At 37.5% G+C, this 21810-nt stretch overlaps 1 protein-coding gene across 4 annotated transcripts in view; it reads left to right on the forward strand.

The window, feature by feature from the left end:
* The window catches only part of FNDC3B (fibronectin type III domain containing 3B), a 354599-nt gene that overhangs the window by 194722 nt on the left and 138067 nt on the right, over window positions 1-21810 (forward strand). For all 4 annotated transcript variants that reach the window (XM_057546030.1, XM_007197501.2, XM_057546029.1 and 1 more), the window contains 2 exons: window positions 15185-15428; window positions 18587-18874. In XM_057546030.1, coding sequence (XP_057402013.1) covers window positions 15185-15428; window positions 18587-18874 — 532 coding nt within the window. The remainder of the gene's footprint in view (window positions 1-15184; window positions 15429-18586; window positions 18875-21810) is intronic.

The raw sequence follows: 21810 nt of genomic DNA on the forward strand, positions 1-21810 counted from the left end.
TGACAGTGTTCTGGAAATAAATAGTGGTAGTGGTCACTCAACCCTGAATATACTAAAAACTAACTGAATCACACACTTTAAAAGAATGGATTTTGTGGTATGTAAATTACACCTCAATAAAGCTATTACAAAAGAGGGGGGAGGGAAAGATAGTGACTAGTCCTAATTATTAATCAGCAGACAGTGGCACAGCTGGGAAAAATGGCCCAGCCTGTCTTGGTGCCTGTGTTGATGGTGGTAATAACTACTGTGTATGCTGTGCACTCTGCTAAGTGCTTTATTTACATTTCTAGTTTTCACCATCCTAACTTTACATACAAGGGAGCTAAGGCCCTGAGTTGAACCAGGATTGCAACCCAGGCATTTCTGAACTCACTGACCTTTTCCCCACTATGATGTGGTCTCTAAGTCAGTGACAGAGCCTACTTTGATGGATATACATTTGACCCGTGAAGAACATGAGTTGAAACTGTGCAGGCCCACTTATATGTGGATTTTTTTCAGTGCTAAATACTCAGTACTACACGATCCGTGGTTGGTTGATGCCATGGATGAGGAGCTACAGATAAGGAGAGCTGATTATAAGTTATTTGTGGACTTCTGACTGTGAGGTGGGTCGGTGCCCCTAACACCCACCTTGTTCAAGGTTTAACTGTATTTGCTTCATGTTACATTGCTTTTTGACAATGTGAGTGTGGATGTGTGGTGTGTCTACTTGTGCATCTCTAATACTAAAACCCCAGCTACTCATATATGAGATGGTACATTATTGTAAGAAAATTGAAGAGAGAGGTAAGTAAATGATTAAAGACGTTATAGTAGTCACTCTAAACTGAGTCAATGGGGAATTTCTTGGTTGTAGCATTCATTCCATACTTCAGTAGCTAAAAGTGCTTTAAAGGGCTTCCCTGGTGGCACAGTGATTGAGAATCTGCCTGCCAATGCAGCGGACAAGGGTTCGATCCCTGGTCCGGGAAGATCCCGCATGCCACGTAGCAACTAAGCCCGTGCGCCACAACTACTGAGCCTGTGCTCTAGAGACCGTGAGCCACAACTACTGAGCCCACGTGCTGCAACTACTGAAGCCCACGTGCCTAGAGCCCGTGCTCAACAATGAGAGAAGCCACCGTAATGAGAAACCCACACACTGCAACGAAGAGTAGCTCCTGCTCGCCACAACTAGAGAAAGACCACGTGCAGCAATGAAGACCCAACACAGCCAAAAATAAATAAATAAACATAATAAATAAATTTTTTTAAAAAGTGCTCTAAAGATAAATTGATAAACTTGATCAAGTTGACAAAATACCAGTGTCAGTAATGAGCAGATGATCTTATAGAAAGACAAACATGTGGAGTTGAGACAGCTCTGCTCTGACGCACAGTCAACAGCACAGCCTGTGTTTTCTTAGGTTGGGAAGGACTGACCCTGTGGGCTTTAGAGATAGTGTGGACTAGGGCAGGAGAACAGTGGAATCTTATCTGAGATAGTAAGCTTTTCTTTGTTGCAGTGTGACTGTGTGTTTTGTGCTTTACTTTTTGGTGGGAGGCTGGGGGAGGTTTGAGGAAAATGTGATCTGACATTTTCAACTTGAGAGAAAATACAGGCTAAGTTTTTTTTTTTTTTTTTTTTTTCCACCTGTGAGAAAGTGGATTTAGGTGAGAGGGAATTTAATTTAGCCTTATCCACTTATCACCATTATTTCCATTATGTAAAAGCATTTATTAGTGTGATTAGGGTTGAAGCTATGGGAAAAGAGGGCGAGCTAGGAAGAACATGGGCATTACTTGAAAAGGCCTGCCTTCGTATTCCACCATGGCTACTTCCGTGTAGCTTTTACAAACTCTTTTGCCACATAGGTGAATGCCTACCTGATGTGGCAGAGGGAAGAATTAAGAGAAATGCTATGTCAGGCGTGTAGTCCACAGTGGCATTCACTAAGTGGTAGCTATTAGAATGAAGAAGCCTGTTAGAACAATTTCAGTGAAAGTTTGGCAGAATTTGCCTTCCTCAATACATATTGAGATCATGCCATATGAAGCAAATTTTTCCTTTCATTGTATATACTTCCCTGGTTTTTCTTAAATTTTTTTAACCTCATCATTAACTTTTGAAGAATTTATATATAAAAATTTCTTAAGCAGATGCCTTGAGTTTTATGTTCCATGCTTCCATAGTAATTTATGAAACATTTTCAAAAGTTACAGGGAAAGGTTTCATGTAGACCCCCAGATTTAAAAAGCATATGAAGAGACAAAGTGAAACATCCAAATTAATGTTCCATCATTTGAGAAACCGCTCTTCTTTTTCCAGGTTAATTGATGTAACCTAAAAACTTCAAAGAGTAGTCAAAATAAGTGTTGCTGTTGTTATAGCAGAAGTACACACTTTAACCCATTCCATTGTTTTGGGGATTAGTTAATGGGTAAATACCTGTTGAAATTATATTCCATTAATAATAATTATAATATAATAATATTTATAATATTTAATAATATAATAATAATTATATTCCATTTCTCTTGACCGGGGAGAGACAAGAAATCTATTTAAAAACACGTTTAAATTTTGGTTTGGTTGATCATTCTCCAGTGAGGCTTGTTTTAAGAGTTGGCCAGAAATCAGAGCCCTGTGGAGAAACAATGGGGCCTGTTAGGTGGAAGCCATGGAATGCTTTTCTCCATTTTGTTCAGCCAAGTCGGCTGAGCTATGAGCATTAGCCTCAACTGCTTTCCTTTGGTAATTATTTACAACCTGGTGTTAAACTAATGCTGTGCTTCACCTTCAATGTTGTAAAAATGATGAGCAGGAAGGAACATGGGGCATTGCCCTGTGCCTGGGTAGACCAAGAGTCAGACCCATTTGGCGGCCAATAATAAGAAAATTGGAATCTCTTTCAAAACTTTAAATCCTCTGGAAAAATGGACTTTTCTATAGGAAGTTAGGAAGATATTTCACAGTGAACAGTGTGTGTGCACACAGTGTGTACATGGGTATTGGGAGCTTCTATGGAAAAGAGCGGAGGACTTACGTACCCATTCTGTTTTTGTTTCTCTCATCATCAGATTTACAATAACTTTATTTTCCATTTTATGGCTTATTTTGTCTGAGGAGCGATTACAGACAAGGTTGGCGATGCTAAATTAAAGAGATGTACCCCCCCCCCCCTCAAAGCATTGTGCAAGTTCTCTCTTTCTGAGTCCTCTGTCTCCCTGTTCTGCATTTCCTCTTGGATTTCTTTCCTTTGTTTCTACGATCCTGGCATTGTGACCTAATAGAACACAGGATTAGCAGGGTGAAATATGTGTCCTTTTCATCACTGTATCTCTAGTTCCTTGAAAGGTGTCAAGCACATACTAGGCATTTATCAAAATTTGGCTGACTTTTGGAGTCATTTTTATCTTGTGGAGGGAGGAGGGCAAAGGAAAGTGTTTGAGGATCTCTGAGGTTCTTTTCTAATCTAAAATTAGAGGATTCTCCTGTACTGTTCATACTGCTCCTTAAGAAGGAGACCAAGAGAGAATATAAGTAAGTTTCCATAAGCAATCATCACCAAAACAGTGGGGCACACTTTTTTGGGATTTAGCATTCTATTGAGTAGAATGCTATTCTTCACTTCTACAGAAAAATGATAGTTGATTTGATAGTTGATTTTCATAGTAATAATATTGAGAAGATGTCACATCTGGAAATGACTTCTGAATCATTGATAAGGATTAAATTATGCACATTACATTATATATGATTTTATCACACAATTATTGTAGTCTGTCTTTCTAAATTAGTAACCCACTTTTGTCATATGTAACAACTTTTCTTAGAAAATCACATTTGCACAACCTTTGGGCACAAAACTTAACCAAGGTTAAGTGGTTATATTCCTACACACTCCTTGAAACTCATCAGATTTACAAACTTGGACTTGCAGTTGTTTTGCTTTGTAATAAATATCTGATTATCAACAGCACAGATTCTTAATCCTTTCTCGTGCCATGGAACCCACTGCCAGACTGATGAGCATTTTTAAGTGTAAAATATAAAATTCGTAGACACAGTCTAGAACAACCTGCCTGTGTTTCCATGGATGTAAATGTGTCTGAGAAGCTGGACTGAAAAGATGTTATTGGCTGTGTCTTCTGTGCTGGTCAATGGAGAGATGCTGGAGGAACAGGAACAGTTATTCCCGTTGATTCCTGCTGTTAATAGCTTTATGAATATCTTTTTAAAAAATTGAAGAACAGTTGATTTACAATGTTGTGTTAATCTCTGCTGTACAGCAGAGTGATTCCATTATACCTATATATATACATTTTTAAAACATTCTTTTCCATTATGATTTATCTCAGGATATTGAATATAGTTCCCTGTGCTATACAGTAGGACCTTGTTGTTTATTATTAATATCTTAAAGGCAGCTCAGTTTGGCACAAATTAAACCATCAGATTGCTACTTACTGTTTATCTTCTAACAAATATTCTGTTCCTTAAAACAGCATTTCCATCTAGTCTGAAATAATTGTTTGGTCCATTTTATTAATTGAAACTCTATGGATGTAACTCTTTTGACTTGTCCAATGTTCTCATGCTCCGTACAGATACTGGGGAGTACTAGATTTGATTTTTGATCTTCAAATGTGGTTCTTTTTGGTATTTAGGTTGGTAATATACAATAAAATATGACAAAAGGCACAGCATTTCTAGTGAGAGTACTTGGGTATGAATCTTGTCACCCATTTAGCTGGCCTTAGGTTAATTACTTAATTGCTCCTGAAGATTCTTAATCCAGAATTTAGGACTGTGATGTTGCCTATGTTAGAGGATCTTCTGAGTATTATGCGACTTATGTGACTTATTATGCGAGCACTTTATACGTTATTAAGTTGCTTAGCTCTCTCTAAATAGGGCCTCTCTGTCCCTCAAGTTGGGGGCAACTGCCCCTCAAGCTAGGGTAGCCAAGATATGGTAATGGAGCTGGCACAAGCTGAGGACCCAACACCAGTTCTGTGGTTCATAAGATGTGTCTCAAACCTTGCTGGGCTTCCTTCTTAATGTCCCCTCAGCTATATAGCATTACATACTTTACTGAAGAAGTTGGATTAAAAGAGATACCACAGAAGACGTACTTGTTTCCATACTCCTCTCCAGCCTTCAGTGGTTTTAGTTATAAATCACTCGACAGTCACCTGGAAAGAGCCTGTCTGTTTAGTAAAGTACTAAAAGTTGATTTGATTTATATATGCCCTAGTTGTGCTCCTTTTTCCAGATTAAAGATTTATGTAAGTGTGAGTGGTTTTTCTGTGTATAAAAGTGTTAGTACATATAAAGCCACCAGAGTGAGGCTTGCCATTTATGAGGGTATCTCCTTATATTGGTCACCTCTTTTTATTTATTTATTTTTTAACATCTTTATTGGAGTATAATTGCTTTACAATGGTGTGTTAGTTTCTGCTTTATAACAAAGTGAATCAGTTATACATATACATATGTCCCCATATCTCTTCCCTCTTGCATCTCCCTCCCTCCCACCCTCCCTGTCCCACCCCTCTAGGTGGTCACAGAGCACCGAGCTTATCTCCCTGTGCTATACGGCTGCTTCCCACTAGCTATCTATTTTACATTTGGTAGTAAATATATGTCCATGCCACTCTCTCATTTCGTCCCAGCTTACCCTTCCCCCTCCCCATGTCCTCAAGTCCATTTTCTACATCTGTGTCTTTATTCCTGTCCTGCCCCTAGGTTCTTCAGAACCTTTTTTTTTTTTTTTTTTTTTTAGATTCCATATATATGTGTTAGCATACGGTATTTGTTTTTCTCTTTCTGACTCCCTTCACTCTGTATGACAGACTCTAACTCCATCCACCTCATTACAAATAACTCAATTTCATTTCTTTTTTATGGCTGAGTAATATTCCATTGTATATATGTGCTACATCTTCTTTATCCATTCATCTGTCGATGGACACTTAGGTTGCTTCCATGTCCTGGCTATTGTAAATAGCGCTGCAATGAATATTGTGGTACATGACTCTTTTTGAATTATGGTTTTCTCAGGGTATACGCCCAGTAGTGGGATTGCTGGGTCGTATGGTCACCTCTGTACAAGCTTGTCTGTAAGATTCATGCTCTAAAATACTGAAGACAAGTGCCGTATCAATACCTTCAACTTGTGATTCCCCATTCAGCAACCTCAGATTTGTTATCTGGATCTAACAGTTCCCCTGTCACTCTGTACCTTAGCCATTGCCTGAAGTTGGCATGTGCATTAAAAATTGTGCACCAATGGAAAATTTAAGGTTTCTAGGTATAAATGAGTGTGTGGGTAAAATGTTTGGGGAATTTTTATTCATTCATGAATCACCTTATTACTTAAATCCTTAAGTTTGGTTACCTGTGAAGCATATGAAATTAGTTGTTTACTTAATCATTGGCAAGAACTGTTTCAGAAAAGTAGCTGGAATTTTCAAGGAACTTTTTTTTTCCTGATTCAGAGAGGACGTTGATTATCAATCTGCAACTACTCTGCAGGATAATCCTTTGATACTATATAAAGGGCTTTTAGAAACCCAGAAATATCACCAATAATTTATTTTTCCATTCTGCTACAAAAATAACCATGCTATGTGGCAAGAGGAGCTGGTCCTAAACCTAGGGGGTTTATTGTCTCAGAACATTCATGATAATGTTACACTGGAAAGAGCAGATAGTATTTCATCAGTGTTGGGCTGTAACAGATGTGAAGAGAAAGGAGATTGAGAAGTAACATTTGATGTTTTCAGCCACAGTTGTGATTATTAAATTTGAAAAGACAGAAAAGTAAGTCGGTAGATTTGAGAAATACATTGAATTCTGCCACGTTTTTAAGTCAAGTAACTTAACTTCATCTGTAAAATAGAATCACTACTTGGCTCCTGTAATTCTTTGGTTGCCCTTTGAATATTCCTTTATCCTAATTTTCTCTTTCTTCTAAGGTACTTGGTGATGGTGGTAGGAGTTTCATCCATCCATAGCAGCAAAAAGGGGGTTGGGCTGGGGAAAGTAGAGTCCATATGTTTTAAGTCTCTACCCTCCATGAAGAACAAACTTGCTTTTCCTCTTTTGTATTGTTTACTATATTAGAAAATGCAGAGTGAGGAGTCAGTGCAGAAAGGAAAGGTGAGAAATAATGCTTTTTTATTCCTGGTTGGTGATGAATAAAGTAAAATCACTCAGCTGCATTTGGATTAGAAGTAGAACTTATATAGGAAATGTGTAAATTTTGTGTGTCTTTCTTATAGTAAAATCATACTTATTTAAAATAAGAGTGTCAGGGATAACAGATCTGGAATTAATTGAATTTAGATTATCTGAAACTTTAGAGTATGATGTCTAAACTCAGATATATACCTGAGTTATGGGGTGGGTTGAATTTGATAAAGAATGTGTTAATAACTTGTTGCTAGACATCAAATCTAAGAGAGAAATTTATTTATTTTTTTTTTGCTTGCTTTTTCATTCATTTGTTGGTTAGCTAACATATATTGAGAGCCTCCTGTGTGCCCAGGTGTGTTGAGGGACTTGGAGTTGGTGGGAGAGACAGATGTGTAATCTGCGTTACAGGACAGAGATGCTGGTGGAGAGGTGAGCACCAGTCTGGCTGGCAGAAGCCTGGGCTGTTTGCCTGCCCGTCCCTCTGTCCGTGCAGCTGTTTCATGTTGCCCAGCCTTTTCTTCTCCTTGTTCACTGCTCAGTTTTAGCTGAGACTTCTTCCCTTACCAGAATGGCCTGGGAGCCCTCTTTTAAGTATGTGGGCCACAGTTAGGAAGTGAGTCTGAGCCCAACTTTCACAAACACATTAGGTCCCAGTGTTCTGTGTGCAGCAGCTCACTCAGGCAATCCAGATTTGCACGCTACCTGCATGCACACGGGCTCACGTGTGTCCACATGCAGTCTGTTCTGCCCGCATCTGGGATCATCACTGGCCATTGGGGCAGCCTGTTAAAATTTTTCTTTTGCCTCCTACCATTGAAGCTCTTTTGATTCTTGTTGTTTGCAGCCCAGAAGAAGTAGAAGGAGAGAGTTTTAGGAACTGAGGAGTTTGTTAAAATTCCTGTGGAGCATTTCAGTTCAGTAAGGAGAAGAACTACCTTCTCTGTTAACCACGAGAAAGGATCATCAAAACATAAGTGTTTTTAAGATGTCCATTTTAGTTCTTGGACTCAAAATTGCACCCCACCTCCCTCCCCCACCACTTCCCCCCATAGCTCTCTGACCTTGTGTGCATTAGCTTAACTTTACTGAGCTTCATTCCTTTTCTCTCTCAAATGGGGATAATTGTATTTGCCTCCCAGGGTTGTTGGGAAGACTTAGTGAGGTGGTAATATTAATAGTAGTAATTGCTAGGTGAGGTTTATCTATTATGTATCAGGTACTGTTCCAGGACCTTAACATGTTGTTGCCTTATTTCAGGTAGAAGATATTAAAGCAGAGCAGCAGGTATTCAATAAATATTGTTTGTATCTTGAATCCTTTCACATCTCTTAATAACCTATTTCTAACAATTCATTATTTACATATTTATTTCGCAACATACCTAACTCCTGTATGATTCTTTACATAATGAAAACTTGGGAGTATAGACCAGAATGAAAATCTGGTTCTGCAGTTGAACTAGTTGTACATTTTAATCATGCTGTGCCTTGGTTTTCTCATGTATAATGGGATGCTAATATCTAGTTCTCCAGTAGTTAAGGAAGTCACATGAGATAACAGGTGACAGGTAGCTGGCAGACCACAGGCACTGGCTGTGCCTTGCTTTCTCCTCTCCCTCCCTGCTGCTCCCATTAGCTCTCCCTCTTGCTGTTGCCCCCAGGCTGTCTCATTTTGTTTTAACGGTTCTCTTGGTCATACTTCTAAAAACACTGGTGTAAGGAAGGCATACATTCTCTCGGTTTAACCTTTTGTGCCTTATTTTCTAGCCTCTCATCCATGTGTATAAGCCACAGGATAGCAAAGGATACTAGGCACATAGAGGTTCCTCAGTAAATACTTATTGAGTAGAATAAAAGGACATGATAAAGATTCAAACTAGCTGCTGTTTGCCATCAAGCTTTCTTCCTTAGCTAGAGGAAGGTGGCTGGGTTTTAGTCCAAGAGGATAAATGCATTACTTTTTGAAGAGAGGTTTTTTTTGTTTTGTGCAGTGCAGGGGGGTTGTTTGCTTTGTTTTTTGTTTTTGTTTTAAGCAGACAAGAATGGTAGAACTTAAGATAGGAGGCTCTGATAGGTGGTATTTTAATTTGCTAAAGCCACCATAACAAAGTGTCATAGACTGGACGGCTTAAACAACAGAAATTATTTCCTCACAGTTCCTCAGGCTGTCAGTTTGGTTTCTTTTAAGGCCTCTCTCGTTGGCTTGTTGATGGCCTTCTTCCTTTGCTGTCCTCACGTGGTCTGCCCTCTGCCTGTCTGTGTCCTAATTTCCTTTTCTTATATGGATATCAGTCATGTCTGATTAGGACCCACCCATATGACCTCATTTTACCATAATTACTTCATTAAAGGCCCTATCTCCAAATACAGTCACATGCTGAGGTACTGGGGGTTAGGACATAAATATATGAATTGGTGCGGGGCAGGGAGGAGGACACATAATTCAGTCCATAACAGGTGGCAACCTTGAGGACCTAGCACAATGATGTTTTCCAAGGATCTGTGCTCTCTGGAGAAGGTGAGTGTTCCGTTGAGTCACAGGGCTAGAAAAAAATCTAGATGAAGAATACTTGGTTTTCATTTCTGAAAAAACAGTACTTTGTTCTGATTTCTGAATGGAACTCACTAGGACTCAATCTAATTTTTCTCTTTACTTTTAGGCTAACTAGACAAATCTTAATGTTTACCACCTAGTTTTTCCCCACTTTTGAATATCCAGTGCTTGGCTCATAGTATGTATCAGGAAATAGTTGTTGAATTGAATACAGGTGATTTGTCTGCCTCTGGACATTGTCCCAATTTCATTCACCCCAAAAGGAAATGAATTGTCTTTTCCATGGTCATTTATGAAGACTAAAGGCACATTTTTATTGTCTCAGTATTTTTAGACTGAACTCTTTCTGATGTCTGAATTCTTCTGCTACAGTAATATATTTCTTTATGAACCGTATTTTTTAAACAAAGAATGTTATTGCCACCGTTTCCTGAGTTGCTTATTATTTTGTGCATTATTATCGCTCCTCAGACTTTCTTATTCTTTGGAGGATCATAGGCATAATTTCCTTAGACATAGATCAAAACTGCATTTGACAATTAAATATGCTACAGTTTGTGTTATGGAAGAACAATAAACAAAATACTCAGTACAAATTTTTTGATTTTTGTTTCTGATTATTTCAGAATATTTCATTTCATAAAAATATTTTTAGTCATAAGGTAGGCTTTGATTGGCTAAGGAGCAGGTTTCCAAAAGTATCCCATCACACATGTACATGTAAATAGACTTCTTTCACAAATAACACAGAATAATTTAAGCTAATTAAATATGGGACTATCAAACAGTTTTCATATATGCAGGCAGTCTGTGGTTTCAAGAAGCTACTTAGTTCTCTAACTGGAAATCCATTTTTGGTGAATAGTAATTTATACTTCAGATTTATTAATTTTTGTAATTAGTGGAAATATTTATTCTTATAAAATGTAGTAGTAAAAAGATAATGTTTCAGCTCTGTATCTCTTTTATTTTTGTTTTTTTTTTTTTCCCCTTGACTGGAATTCTTAACTTTTGTTAGTGCTTTTTGCCCAACTTTTTTTTTAAGCACTTTAACAAGTCAGAAACTATATGATGAAATGAAAGTGATTTCTCTTCATTGTAACTACCGCTGTTTACAAGCCCAGGGTTGTTCTTCTTATTTAGTGAGAGCCCTGTTCTTCTTGTACTACCTCAGTCAAGTCTGTATAAGCTGCTTGATTACTGGAAGTTTTACGTTTACTGAAATAATGAAGGTTGTAAGCTTCTAGAAAACAAACACTTTGCTTCTGTGGCCCTTCCATTGTCTAGCACAGGATTGAAAGAAGGTTGTATGAAAGAGGGACATCTGGAATATGCCTTACTTTTTTCTTAATAGCTAGTGGTAGGGCGGAGGGAAAGAAGACACTATAGAATAATGCATGTTTATATCAGATGGTAAGAAAAACCCATATTTATACTAAAATTATAAAAAATGTGCTACCATATTCATGCTCTGCATGTTAGACAAGATAGAAGATGCTTGAAATAAACAAATGGGACCTAATCAAACTTATAAGCTTTTGCACAGCAAAGGAAACCAAAAACAAAACAAAAAGACAACCTCTGGAAGGGGAGAAAATATTTGTAAATGACGCAACCTATAAGGGCTCAATTTCCAAAATATACACACAGCTCATACAACTCAATAACAATAACAACAACAAAAAACAAACAAAAACCCAATCAAAAAATGGGCAGAAAACCTAAATAGACATTTCTCCAAAGAAGACATACAGATGGCCAATAGGCACATGAAAAGATGTTCAACATCACTAATTGTTAGAGAAATGCAAATCAAAACTACAAAGAGGGATCACCTCACACTGGTCAGAATGGCCATCATTAAAAAGTCTAAATAACAAATGCTGGAGAGGGTGTGGAGAAAAGGGAACCCTCCAACACGGTTGGTGGGAATGTAAATTGGTGCAGCCACTATGGAAAACAGTATGGAGGTTCCTTAAGAAACTAAAAATAGAGTTGCCATATGATCCAGCAATCCCACTGCTGGGCATATATCTGGAGAAAACTGTAATTCGAAAAGATACATGGGCCCCAGTGTTCATAGTAGCACTATATACAGTAGCCAAAACATGAAATCAACCTAAATGTCCATCGACAGATGAATGGATAAAGATGATGTGGTATATATTACAGTGGAATACTAGTCAGCCCTCCCCCAAAAAAAAGATTGAAATAATGCCATTTGCAGCAACATGCCTGGACCTAGAGATTATCATACTAAGTGAAGTAAGCCAGACAAAGACAAATATCGCATGATATCTCTTATATGTGAAATCTAAAATAGGATACAAATAAACTTACTTACAGAACAGAAGCAGACTCAGGCATAGAAAACAAACTTGTGGTTACCAAAGGGGAAAGAGGGGGTGGTGGAGGAGGGATAAATTAGGGCTTTGGGATTAGCAGATACAAACTATTGTGTTGACCAAAAAGTTCGTCCGGTTTTCCCATAAGCTGGCTCGAGTAGCACTTAGTTGTCTTTAACTTCATTCAAAATAATGTTAGATTGTATTGTGACAGCTGTCATATCAGCGTGCATTAAAAAAAAAAACTTATCAAAATTGGTGAATTTTTGCATAGCCATTTTAATATTGAAGATGGAAGAAAAAGCAACATTGTCAGCATATTATGCTTTATTATTTCAAGAAAGGTAAAGATGCAACTTAAACGCAGAAAATTTGTGCAGTGTATGGAGAAGGTACTGTGACTGATCGAACGTGTCAAAAGTGGTTTGCGAAGTTTCGTGCTGGAGATTTCTCGCTGGACGGTGTTCCACTGTCGGGTAGACCAGTTGAAGTTGAAATCAATCAAATAGAGACATTAATTGAAAACAATCAACGTTATACCACGTAGGAAATAGCTGACATACTCAAAATATCCAAATCAAGCATTGAAACTCATTTGCACCAGCTTGGCTATGTGAATCGCCTTGATGTTTGGGTTCCACATAAATTAAGTGCAAAAAACCTTCTTGACCATATTTCCTCATGGGATTCTCTACTGAAACGTAACGAAAATGTTCTGTTTTTAAAACAAATTGTGACAGGCAGTGAAAAGTGGATACTGTACAATAATGTGGAGCAGAAGAGATCGTGGGGCAAGCGAAATGAGCCACCACCAACCGCACCAAAGGCCGGTCTTCATCCAAAGAAGGGGATGTTGTATATATGGTGGGATTGGAAGGGAGTCCTCTATTATGAGGTCCTTCCAGAGAACCAAAGGATTAATTCCAATAAGAACTGCTCCCAAGTAGACCAACTGAAAGCAGCACCTGATGAAAAGCATCTGGAATTAGTCAAGAGAAAATGCAGAATCTTCCATCAGGATAATGCAAGACTGCATGTTTCTTTGATGACCAGGCAAAAACTGTTACAGCTTGGCTGGGAAGTTCTGATTCATCCTCCGTATTCACCAGACATTGCACCTTCGGATTTCCATTTATTTCGGTCTTTACAAAATTCTCTTAATGGAAAAAATTTCAGTTCCCTGGAAGACTGTAAAAGGCACCTGGAAAAGTTCTTTGCTCAAAAAGATAAAAAGTTTTGGGAAGATGGAATTATGAAGTTGCCTGAAAAATGACAGAAGGTAGTGAAACAAAACAGTGAATACGTTGTTCAATAAAGTTCTTGGTGAAAATGAAAAATGTCTTTTATTTTTACTTAAAAACCAAAGGAACTTTTTGGCCAAACCAATGCTATATCTAAAATAGGTAAACAACAAGGTCCTACTGTATAGAACTGGGAACTATATTCAATATCCTGTAATAAACTATAATGGAAAAGAATACATATATGCGCATATGTATAACTGAATCACTGCTGTACAACAGAAACTAACACAACATTGCAAATCAACTATAATTCGATAAAGAAAAAAAACAGAAGATGCTTTGATGATAATTATTAGTGTATACGTTAGAATTTCTAGTGTCATGGTTTAAGCACCATTTAACATATACCTGTAACTTAGCAGCCTAAATGATGAGGCTAATGTGATTAACTTGCCAAGGTCAGGAAGAGGTTACATTTAATAAAGAATATGTAAAAAGCTACATCCTGAGCTTTAGTAGGGAGTATGACTCAGAATCTTAATTTTAAGTAGTTAATATTGCTTTATTAATAAACTATTAACATAGTAGTTAATTCTGAAGCTATTATATTAGTAGGTTCATTAATAAAGATTTTTTTCTTAACATAAAGATTAATGGCTATTAATTAAAATTAAACCTATCTTGTTCACTGAAGTACAGACTAATGTTGATAAACTTGCCATTTTGTCTCAAACACTATTTTAAAAAACAAAGCTTAGTATAATTTTTTTATTAGAATGCTTTAGACATGATTAAGTCATTTTATTTTGGCCTATAATCAGCCTCCTGAGATGTAATGAGAAGTCTATTTCAATACACAAGTTTAATTTTCAGTTTTTTGTTTTTTTTTTTTAAACAAAATTTCCTATCAATGTATGTACCTGATTGTCTTAAGCTAGATTAGGCCATCTGGTCTCTTTGGAAGCCTGGTTCCGGCTTCCGAGTTTAGTCTTGTGGCGTCATTGTCCCCTTCTTTGCAGGGCCCTAATGCAGGGGCCATGCTCTCACCTGTCCCAGCCCTACCAGTTCTTTGAGGTCCCTAAAGCCTGCTCTGATTCTGCCATTTCATGCTCTTGTTCTCTGTACCCCACAGCTTTACCTTTGGATTATGGTTTCTGTTGTATTTTTTCTTATCTTGTGTCTCAACAAAATTGTTTGCTCCTAGAGCAGGTAGCATGCAGTTGGCCACAGAGGCAATAAATGTTGGCTTTGTACTGCCTTATGTTACCTTTCTTGGTTGAATTTTTAAAAAATCTTTTGAAGAAAGTATAGATAGAATGTTGATTCGCTCACTCTGCGCACAGCAGGTCCCCGGTCGTAACGTCTCCTTCACAACATTCGGTACATCGTCAGGACATCTTGGGAGCAGAAGTGTCCTCGATTCGGGATTGCTCAAGTGTTTGAAGGGTTGGGATCCCTCATTTCATCCACAACCTTGGTTCCAGATTAAATGGCCTTTAGGTACTATTATGGGTTCTGAAGTTAATGTTACCTTGGTTTCCTAAAGCCCCAGTGTCATGGAACTGTGCTTGCTAAAGCAGGAATGGGGTTGGGTGTTACAGGGCAGACGTGGAAGCTCAGCCCTCTAAGGCGTATTTACGTGGCCCAGAAAGTCTCTTCTTTCTGGAAAACCACCAGCTAAAATTCATTGAACTAGTTGAATTAGAGAATCAGAATTCAACATGCACTGATTTTTTTTTTTTCCTATGGAGGAGAGAAGATTAAAGTTAAGGAGGGAAGTAATTAAATACCATATACATTCACAGGATATTTACTAATAATACATACTACATTCTTTCTGCTGTTTTCTTCAGGTGATTGAAGACAATACTGGAGTCCGCCGGGTGGTGGTCACACCCCAGTCTCCTGAGTGCTACCCCCCAAGCTACCCCTCGGCCATGTCTCCAACCCATCACCTACCCCCCTACCTGACTCACCACCCGCATTTTATTCATAACTCACACACAGCTTACTACCCACCTGTTACTGGACCTGGAGATATGCCGCCTCAGTTTTTTCCTCAGCATCATCTTCCCCCTACAATATACAGCGAACAAGGTGAGTAGATCGCTGGCATCGGGAGCTGTTGGAACTGGTTACAACATTTAAGTAGCTTAAGAGAGCCAGTGAGCAGCTTTGTTTCCTCTGTAATGAACATGGTAGAGGAGGTTCTATCTGCTGTATAAAGCTCATGGGAAATTCCTAACTTTCTTTGTCCTGAATTGTGTCTTGCAACTCTTTCTTTCTTTATATGTTTTCAGATTCTGCCCTCATCTCACCCCACAGAGAGCAGGTAGTGGGAGAGCCACTTCTTATTTCAGAAAAGAGGCAGTAACCTATCATATGTTCCCATGTCCTGATAACATATTTTTATGTGAGCGTGGCCCAAGACAGAACTGCAGCACATTATTTCTTAGGCATCCATATGGTCTAGCAGTAGCAGGGAACTTACAAAGGGTTTTGTGCCCCTTTTCCAGTGATAGAAGACTGCGAGGTCTTGGTAAACTTTGGGTTTCTTGCGTGCTCTGTTGCAATCTTGGCGAACTCAAAATCCCCTGACTGTTGATGTGGTCTTCCTGAGCGCTGTTCTTAGTTTAAGAATAGCCATCAGTGCAGCCACAGTTTCACTGGTTGTTAAGCAAATATTTACCTTGAAATGAATAAGAGTCTCAGAGATACCGACATTATTTCTTTTTAGTTTTGGCCTTGGTGTTGGTTTAGTCTAAAGCCCTTCTCTATCAAAATGGATAGTAAGAAACCAGATAAGTGAAGATAAAATTAGACTTCAACCTCTAGGACTTTGCGAAGGGATTTTCTTCTGTGTCTGACTATGAATTGAAGTGGTTTATTGTTTCAAACACTTATTACATTGGTTTACAGATAAATTGTATGAGAAATGCCTGTTAGTTTTGGAGGAGGTTATCACCTTACTTTCTCTCATCAATTTTATATGTGTGTGTGTGTGTGTGTGTGTGTGTGTGTGTGTGTGTGTGTGTGTGTATGCTTCCCCTTGTATGTTTATATCACATTGGAATATTTTCTTATTAACAAAAGAAAAATTTGAGATGGGTATTTTAAGTGAAATACCCTGTATCCTGTTGTAACTTAGGGATAGCATTTGATTTTTTGTAGTTGTAGTAGTTAGAAAGAAATTTAATATAATTCAAAAGGATCAGGTGCTATTATAATGGGGTATGGAGAGATGATAGCAAAAGATGAAATCAATACTTTAATTGCATGGAGGCATCAATAACTTCCTATTGCTAAAGTCTTTTTGCCTAGTAGCATAACACTCCAAAACATCAGAGACTGGCTGGGCATGTTCCATGAAAACATTTTGATAAAAACTGAAAAACTTCAGTTAATTAAGTATAGTTTTTTAAAAAGTATTCAGTACTCTGACACAGTACACATTAAGTATTTGAGCATTTGTCAGAGTTTTCTGGTTGGGTCTGAGCTTAATGACAGTGTGAAAAGCCTTGGCTACTGACTCATTGCTTGATGAAGAGTGTCTGACCAGCCTTATTTCAGCAGTCTTTTAGTAGGATGCCACGCAGTTACTGTTTTGTGAATGGTGTCCTCTGTAATTTTACACAACAGTACGATTGAAGTCATCGTTAGAATTAAGCAAAAAGAGAAATTATACTGTCTTCATTGAATAGGGTATTTTGGTTTAATTTCATTAAAATAACACAGAGCAATAATGTAAAATAAAAGTGCCTTCATTGATTCCAAATTAAAGAAAGCAGAAAACAAAAATCCTTTGCTTTATAAATAAAAAGCCTTTTATATATTGTCTTACCTTAGTTCTCAGTGTGCATACACCTAAAAGCAATTTAAACATTTAATTTCCCAAACCATGTGAGTTTAAAAAGTTTTTGACATTTTAAAATATTATTCTATCAGTACCCATGGTGAATATTTTAAGTCTCAAGTGTAATGCATTGTGATATTTAAAGCCTTTTTACCATTCTTTTTGTATGTTTAGACATAATTTATTTGGGCATGCACTTTTTGAATAAGATTGTGTTTCTCTAGTGCAGGTTGGTTATCTTGTAAAGATTTGCTTTTTAAAGGTCTTCCTCAAGCTATGTGAACAGAAAGAAAATGAAAAGTGGAGCTTTACCATTGAACAATTGGAACATTAGTCATTAAGTTATATAGGGTGACCATACATTCCTGGTGTGCCTAGGACAGTGCTGGTTTAGGTCTCGTGTCAAGAGAAATAATTAGAAATGCTCCCTAATCACTCTCAGAAATACTCAGATTTGGATGGTAATTTATATGGTCACTCTATGCATGTGGGGCCTTTTTTCTTATAAACATGTAAGGACCCAGTGTCTGTGTTATACATTACCATTTTTATTAATGTCTAAATAGAACTTTTAATTGCTTAAAAAATTTAAATTTAAAATAAATGTTTTCCCCTAAGATCATGAGATTATTTTGCAGGCTCCCATTTTCTTTTGAGCCATGTAAAAATATGGATAGTGAAGCCAGGTGACATTCTACTAGTCAGTTTGTCTTGCCTCCTGATTACCCCAAAATACTAGTTTATGACCGTAGATTATTATGCTTGCCCCCAGGTTGCAGAGGTGGCTTATATTTATCACTACAAGATCCCCTTGAATATTTCCCCTGATTCTGTGAGCTTTGATTATTTTTAATGGAAATTTCTCATCTCTTCATTTTAGTAGGTTTTGTTCAAATGTTGGCTCTTCTAGATGGCACAAATAACTCCTTATATTCTAGTTGCTATATACTTTCTGATAGAAATGCTATTCTGTCTGTAAGGATAAGCATACTTTCAAGTATCTTGATTCTAAGAACACATTACTTAAGGGGGTATTTTATTTGTTAATTCTAACTTTTTTTGTATGTTGCAACTACTAAAAACAACCGACAGGCAAAATCAAGCTTAGTTATCTATTCAACTGAAATATGAACTCTTGGTGGACAGTTACCCTTCTTCAGTATTTCCCATAATTTCTGGAACATTTCTGAACATACAGTATAGTTTTTTAATGATTAATTATTCCTTTATTGGTTAGAAATGAATGGGAATATTTTAAACATGTATACTATGCGTATCGCTTTTATACGGTATTTAGTAATATGTTAAACTTCTTGCTTCAGGCGTCAGGTCATTTGACCCTGTAATAATTTGTTATTGGAAACATAGACTGAGCTTGCATTTGTCATAATCATCATTTTAGAAATTATACCACTCTATGGAATGTCGAGTTATATCACCCGAGAAGACCAGTACAGCAAGCCTCCGCACAAAAAGCTGAAAGACCGCCAGATTGACCGCCAGAATCGCCTCAACAGCCCTCCTTCTTCGATCTACAAGAGCAACTGCACAACCGTGTACAACGGCTACGGGAAGGGCCACAGTGGTGGTGGCAGCGGAGGCGGGGGAGGTGGCGGCGGTGGGCCGGGCGTTAAGAAAACAGAGCGGCGAGCAAGAAGCAGTCCGAAGTCAAGTGACGCAGACTTGCAAGGTAATGTTCGAAGACGTTTGCCGTGAAACGCCGAGTTTTATGTCAAGGTGTTGCATGGCACTTGGTCTTTCTGCTAGGAGTGATAGGGTAGACCTTCTCTTATCTTTTGCTTAGCAAGGACAGGCTATTATATCAGCTCTTTTCTATTACTACTTCATGGCAGAAGTGTTACTTCTTCGGTCACACGTACTGTGTCATGTTCTACTTAATCTCAGTAACAAGTACCTGAAAGTGTTTTCACGTTAGCTTACTTCCGTTGTTTCATTCTAAGTAGACAAATGTGGAAGAGATCCTAAGTAAAACAGGTAAACTTTCTAAGACGTGTAGGGCTAGTTTAAATCTCAAAATAATTATACCTCATCAAACCAGATGTAATTACTTCCATACTGTAGTGAAATTTATCATCATGTAATGGAATATATTTCTGTCTCCCTCATCAGTTATTGTTTTCAATGCCACCTTTGGCATCCTGAATGAAGTATTCATAGACCAAGGATGAGAAGGAAGAATTAGGGGTACCACATATAGATAGAGAGACATCAATTCAAAAGGGCATTTGTTTCTTTGTAGATTAGTCTTGTGGCTGTAGATCAATTAATTTGGGAAGAAGGTGTGTGTGCTTTAAATGAAGCTTTTAGGTAAGACTTAGACACAACCTGTTCTTATGCCACAGGAGTTAAAAACAGAAGCTTTTTATATAGGCATATGTAGAAGGCTGACTTAAGGGAAGCAAAAGAAGAACATTTTGATAAGCTAGGTGAGATAACAGATAGAAATAAACAAAGACATGTGAAAGGCAAGGTAAGAACGGATTTATAACACTATTAAATACACTCCTTCCTTATTGGACCTCATCCAGGTAGAAACCGGCATTGTGTTTGTGAATGAAAAAGACAGAATTAGTGTATGGTTGATTGTGTAGGGAAGACTGGCCTCTGTCAGGGCAGAGGAAAATTAGGTAAAACGAGACACTGGCATCAACATTTCCTCCCGTGTTGTTCACATGAGTGAACTGTAGCGTGAAAAAGTGTAATAGTAAGGTACAGTGAAAAGTGAACAGTAATTTCTCTGAGATATATTATAGGTGCTTTTAATTTTGTTATTTATTCTTTTCTGTATTTTCCAAGTTTTATTTAATTACCATGCATTATTATTATAATTATTAAACAAAACATAAACAAGTATATAAGAGTGACCCAAGATTTAAGAGGCTTTTAAATAGCTCCTAGTGGAAAGTGCTGTGTCTGCCATATAAAATGATTTTTAGTCAAATAATACTATAATTTCTAAGTTTGAAATTCAGTTATTAGCAAGTTTTAATTTTAAATCATGGGCATTTAAGGGAGAATTCACACACAAAAAAATTAGAAATAGGTTTTCCTAAGGAGAATTTTAGTCTACAGAAAAGAGAAAAAGAATGTATAAGCTATCTTCAGAGAGCTTATGAAGTTTGAACTACCTTGATTACTTGATTCATTCTTTAATACTTTTTGTTCTGCCTTGCATCAAAAAAGATTTAAGGCAGATGAAATAGATAAATATAATAGAGGCAGATAAAATAAATTTGAGTAAGATCTAAGAGGCAGAGAGACAATAAGAGAAGGGAAATAAGATGAAGCAGGGTTGAAATTAGCATACAAAATCAGTGTAGTTATGAATTACCTGGCAAAAGTAAACCTTCCTTATATATGCAATTATTTCCTTTTACATATACCTAAATGTGTAAGCTGCCCTATATTTTAATATTCTCTCCTGGCTGTAAGAGAGGAAATGGATTTGCATTGAAATCAACGCTGAAATGTTTGCTAATGTACATATGTTTACAAGCATTTTGGCATTTTACATTATGACAGAGAGTATAATTATTCTGAACACCTTAAGCTCTTTGCTGTTGTGTAGAAAACATGTTATTGTGTTGGTAACAGTGAGATCTTTTTTCGCTATGGGCTTCTGGGAGTGTGTGTTTCACAATGAAAAGAGTTAGAAAATATTTTTATTTCACCTTCAGTTCAAACTTGGTGTATTGTTCCTTTTCTCATCACAGTATTTGCCTACTCAAAATCACTCCAAGTGCTACTCTCCACATGGTTTAGCCATGAAATATAGAATCAGATGGAGTATTATTTTATGTACTCTAGCGCATTCCAATAAGGATCTGAGGGGGTTTACATGTTGGATAAAAAATAACCATTTGCTGACATGAATTGAAAACTTACATCCTGACAAAAAAATACACATGGATGTTTGGAGCAGCTTTATTCATAATCGCCAAAACTTGGAAGCAACGAAGATGTCCTTCAGTAAGTAAATGGATAAATAAACTGGTTCATCCACACATGGAGTATTACTCAGCACTAAAAAGAATTGAGCTATCTGGCTATAAAAGACATGGAGCCGCCTTAAATACATGTTACTAAGTGAAACAAGCCAGTCTGAAAAGGCTACATACTGTATGATTCCAACTATCCAACAGGAAAAGGCAAAACTATGGAGGTGGTGAAAAGATTCATAGATGTCAGGGGTTGGGGGAGTGAGGAGTGAACAGGCAGAGCACAGAGGGTTTTTAGGGCAGTGAAACTACTCTGTCTGATACTGTAATGGTCGGTACATATCACATACATTGGTCAAAACCCATACAGTGTACAACACCAAGAGTTACATACACCCTAACGTGAACTATGGACTTGGTAATGGTGGCATGTCAGTGTAGGTTCATCAGTTGTAACAAATGTACCGCTCTGGCATGGACATGATAGGTGGGGCAGGCTCCGTGCATGTGGTGGGTGGGGTGTATATAAGGGCCTTCTTTGCATCTGCTCAGTTTTGCTCTGCAATTAAAATTGCTCTGAAAAGTAATCTATAAAAAAATAAATATCTGAGGAAACTGAGGACAAATAAGACGAAGACACGAGTAAGTTTGTACGTAAAGAATCCCG

Source organism: Balaenoptera acutorostrata, chromosome 4, assembly GCF_949987535.1.
Source record: "Balaenoptera acutorostrata chromosome 4, mBalAcu1.1, whole genome shotgun sequence".
In the NCBI taxonomy this organism is placed as follows: Eukaryota; Metazoa; Chordata; class Mammalia; order Artiodactyla; family Balaenopteridae; genus Balaenoptera; species Balaenoptera acutorostrata.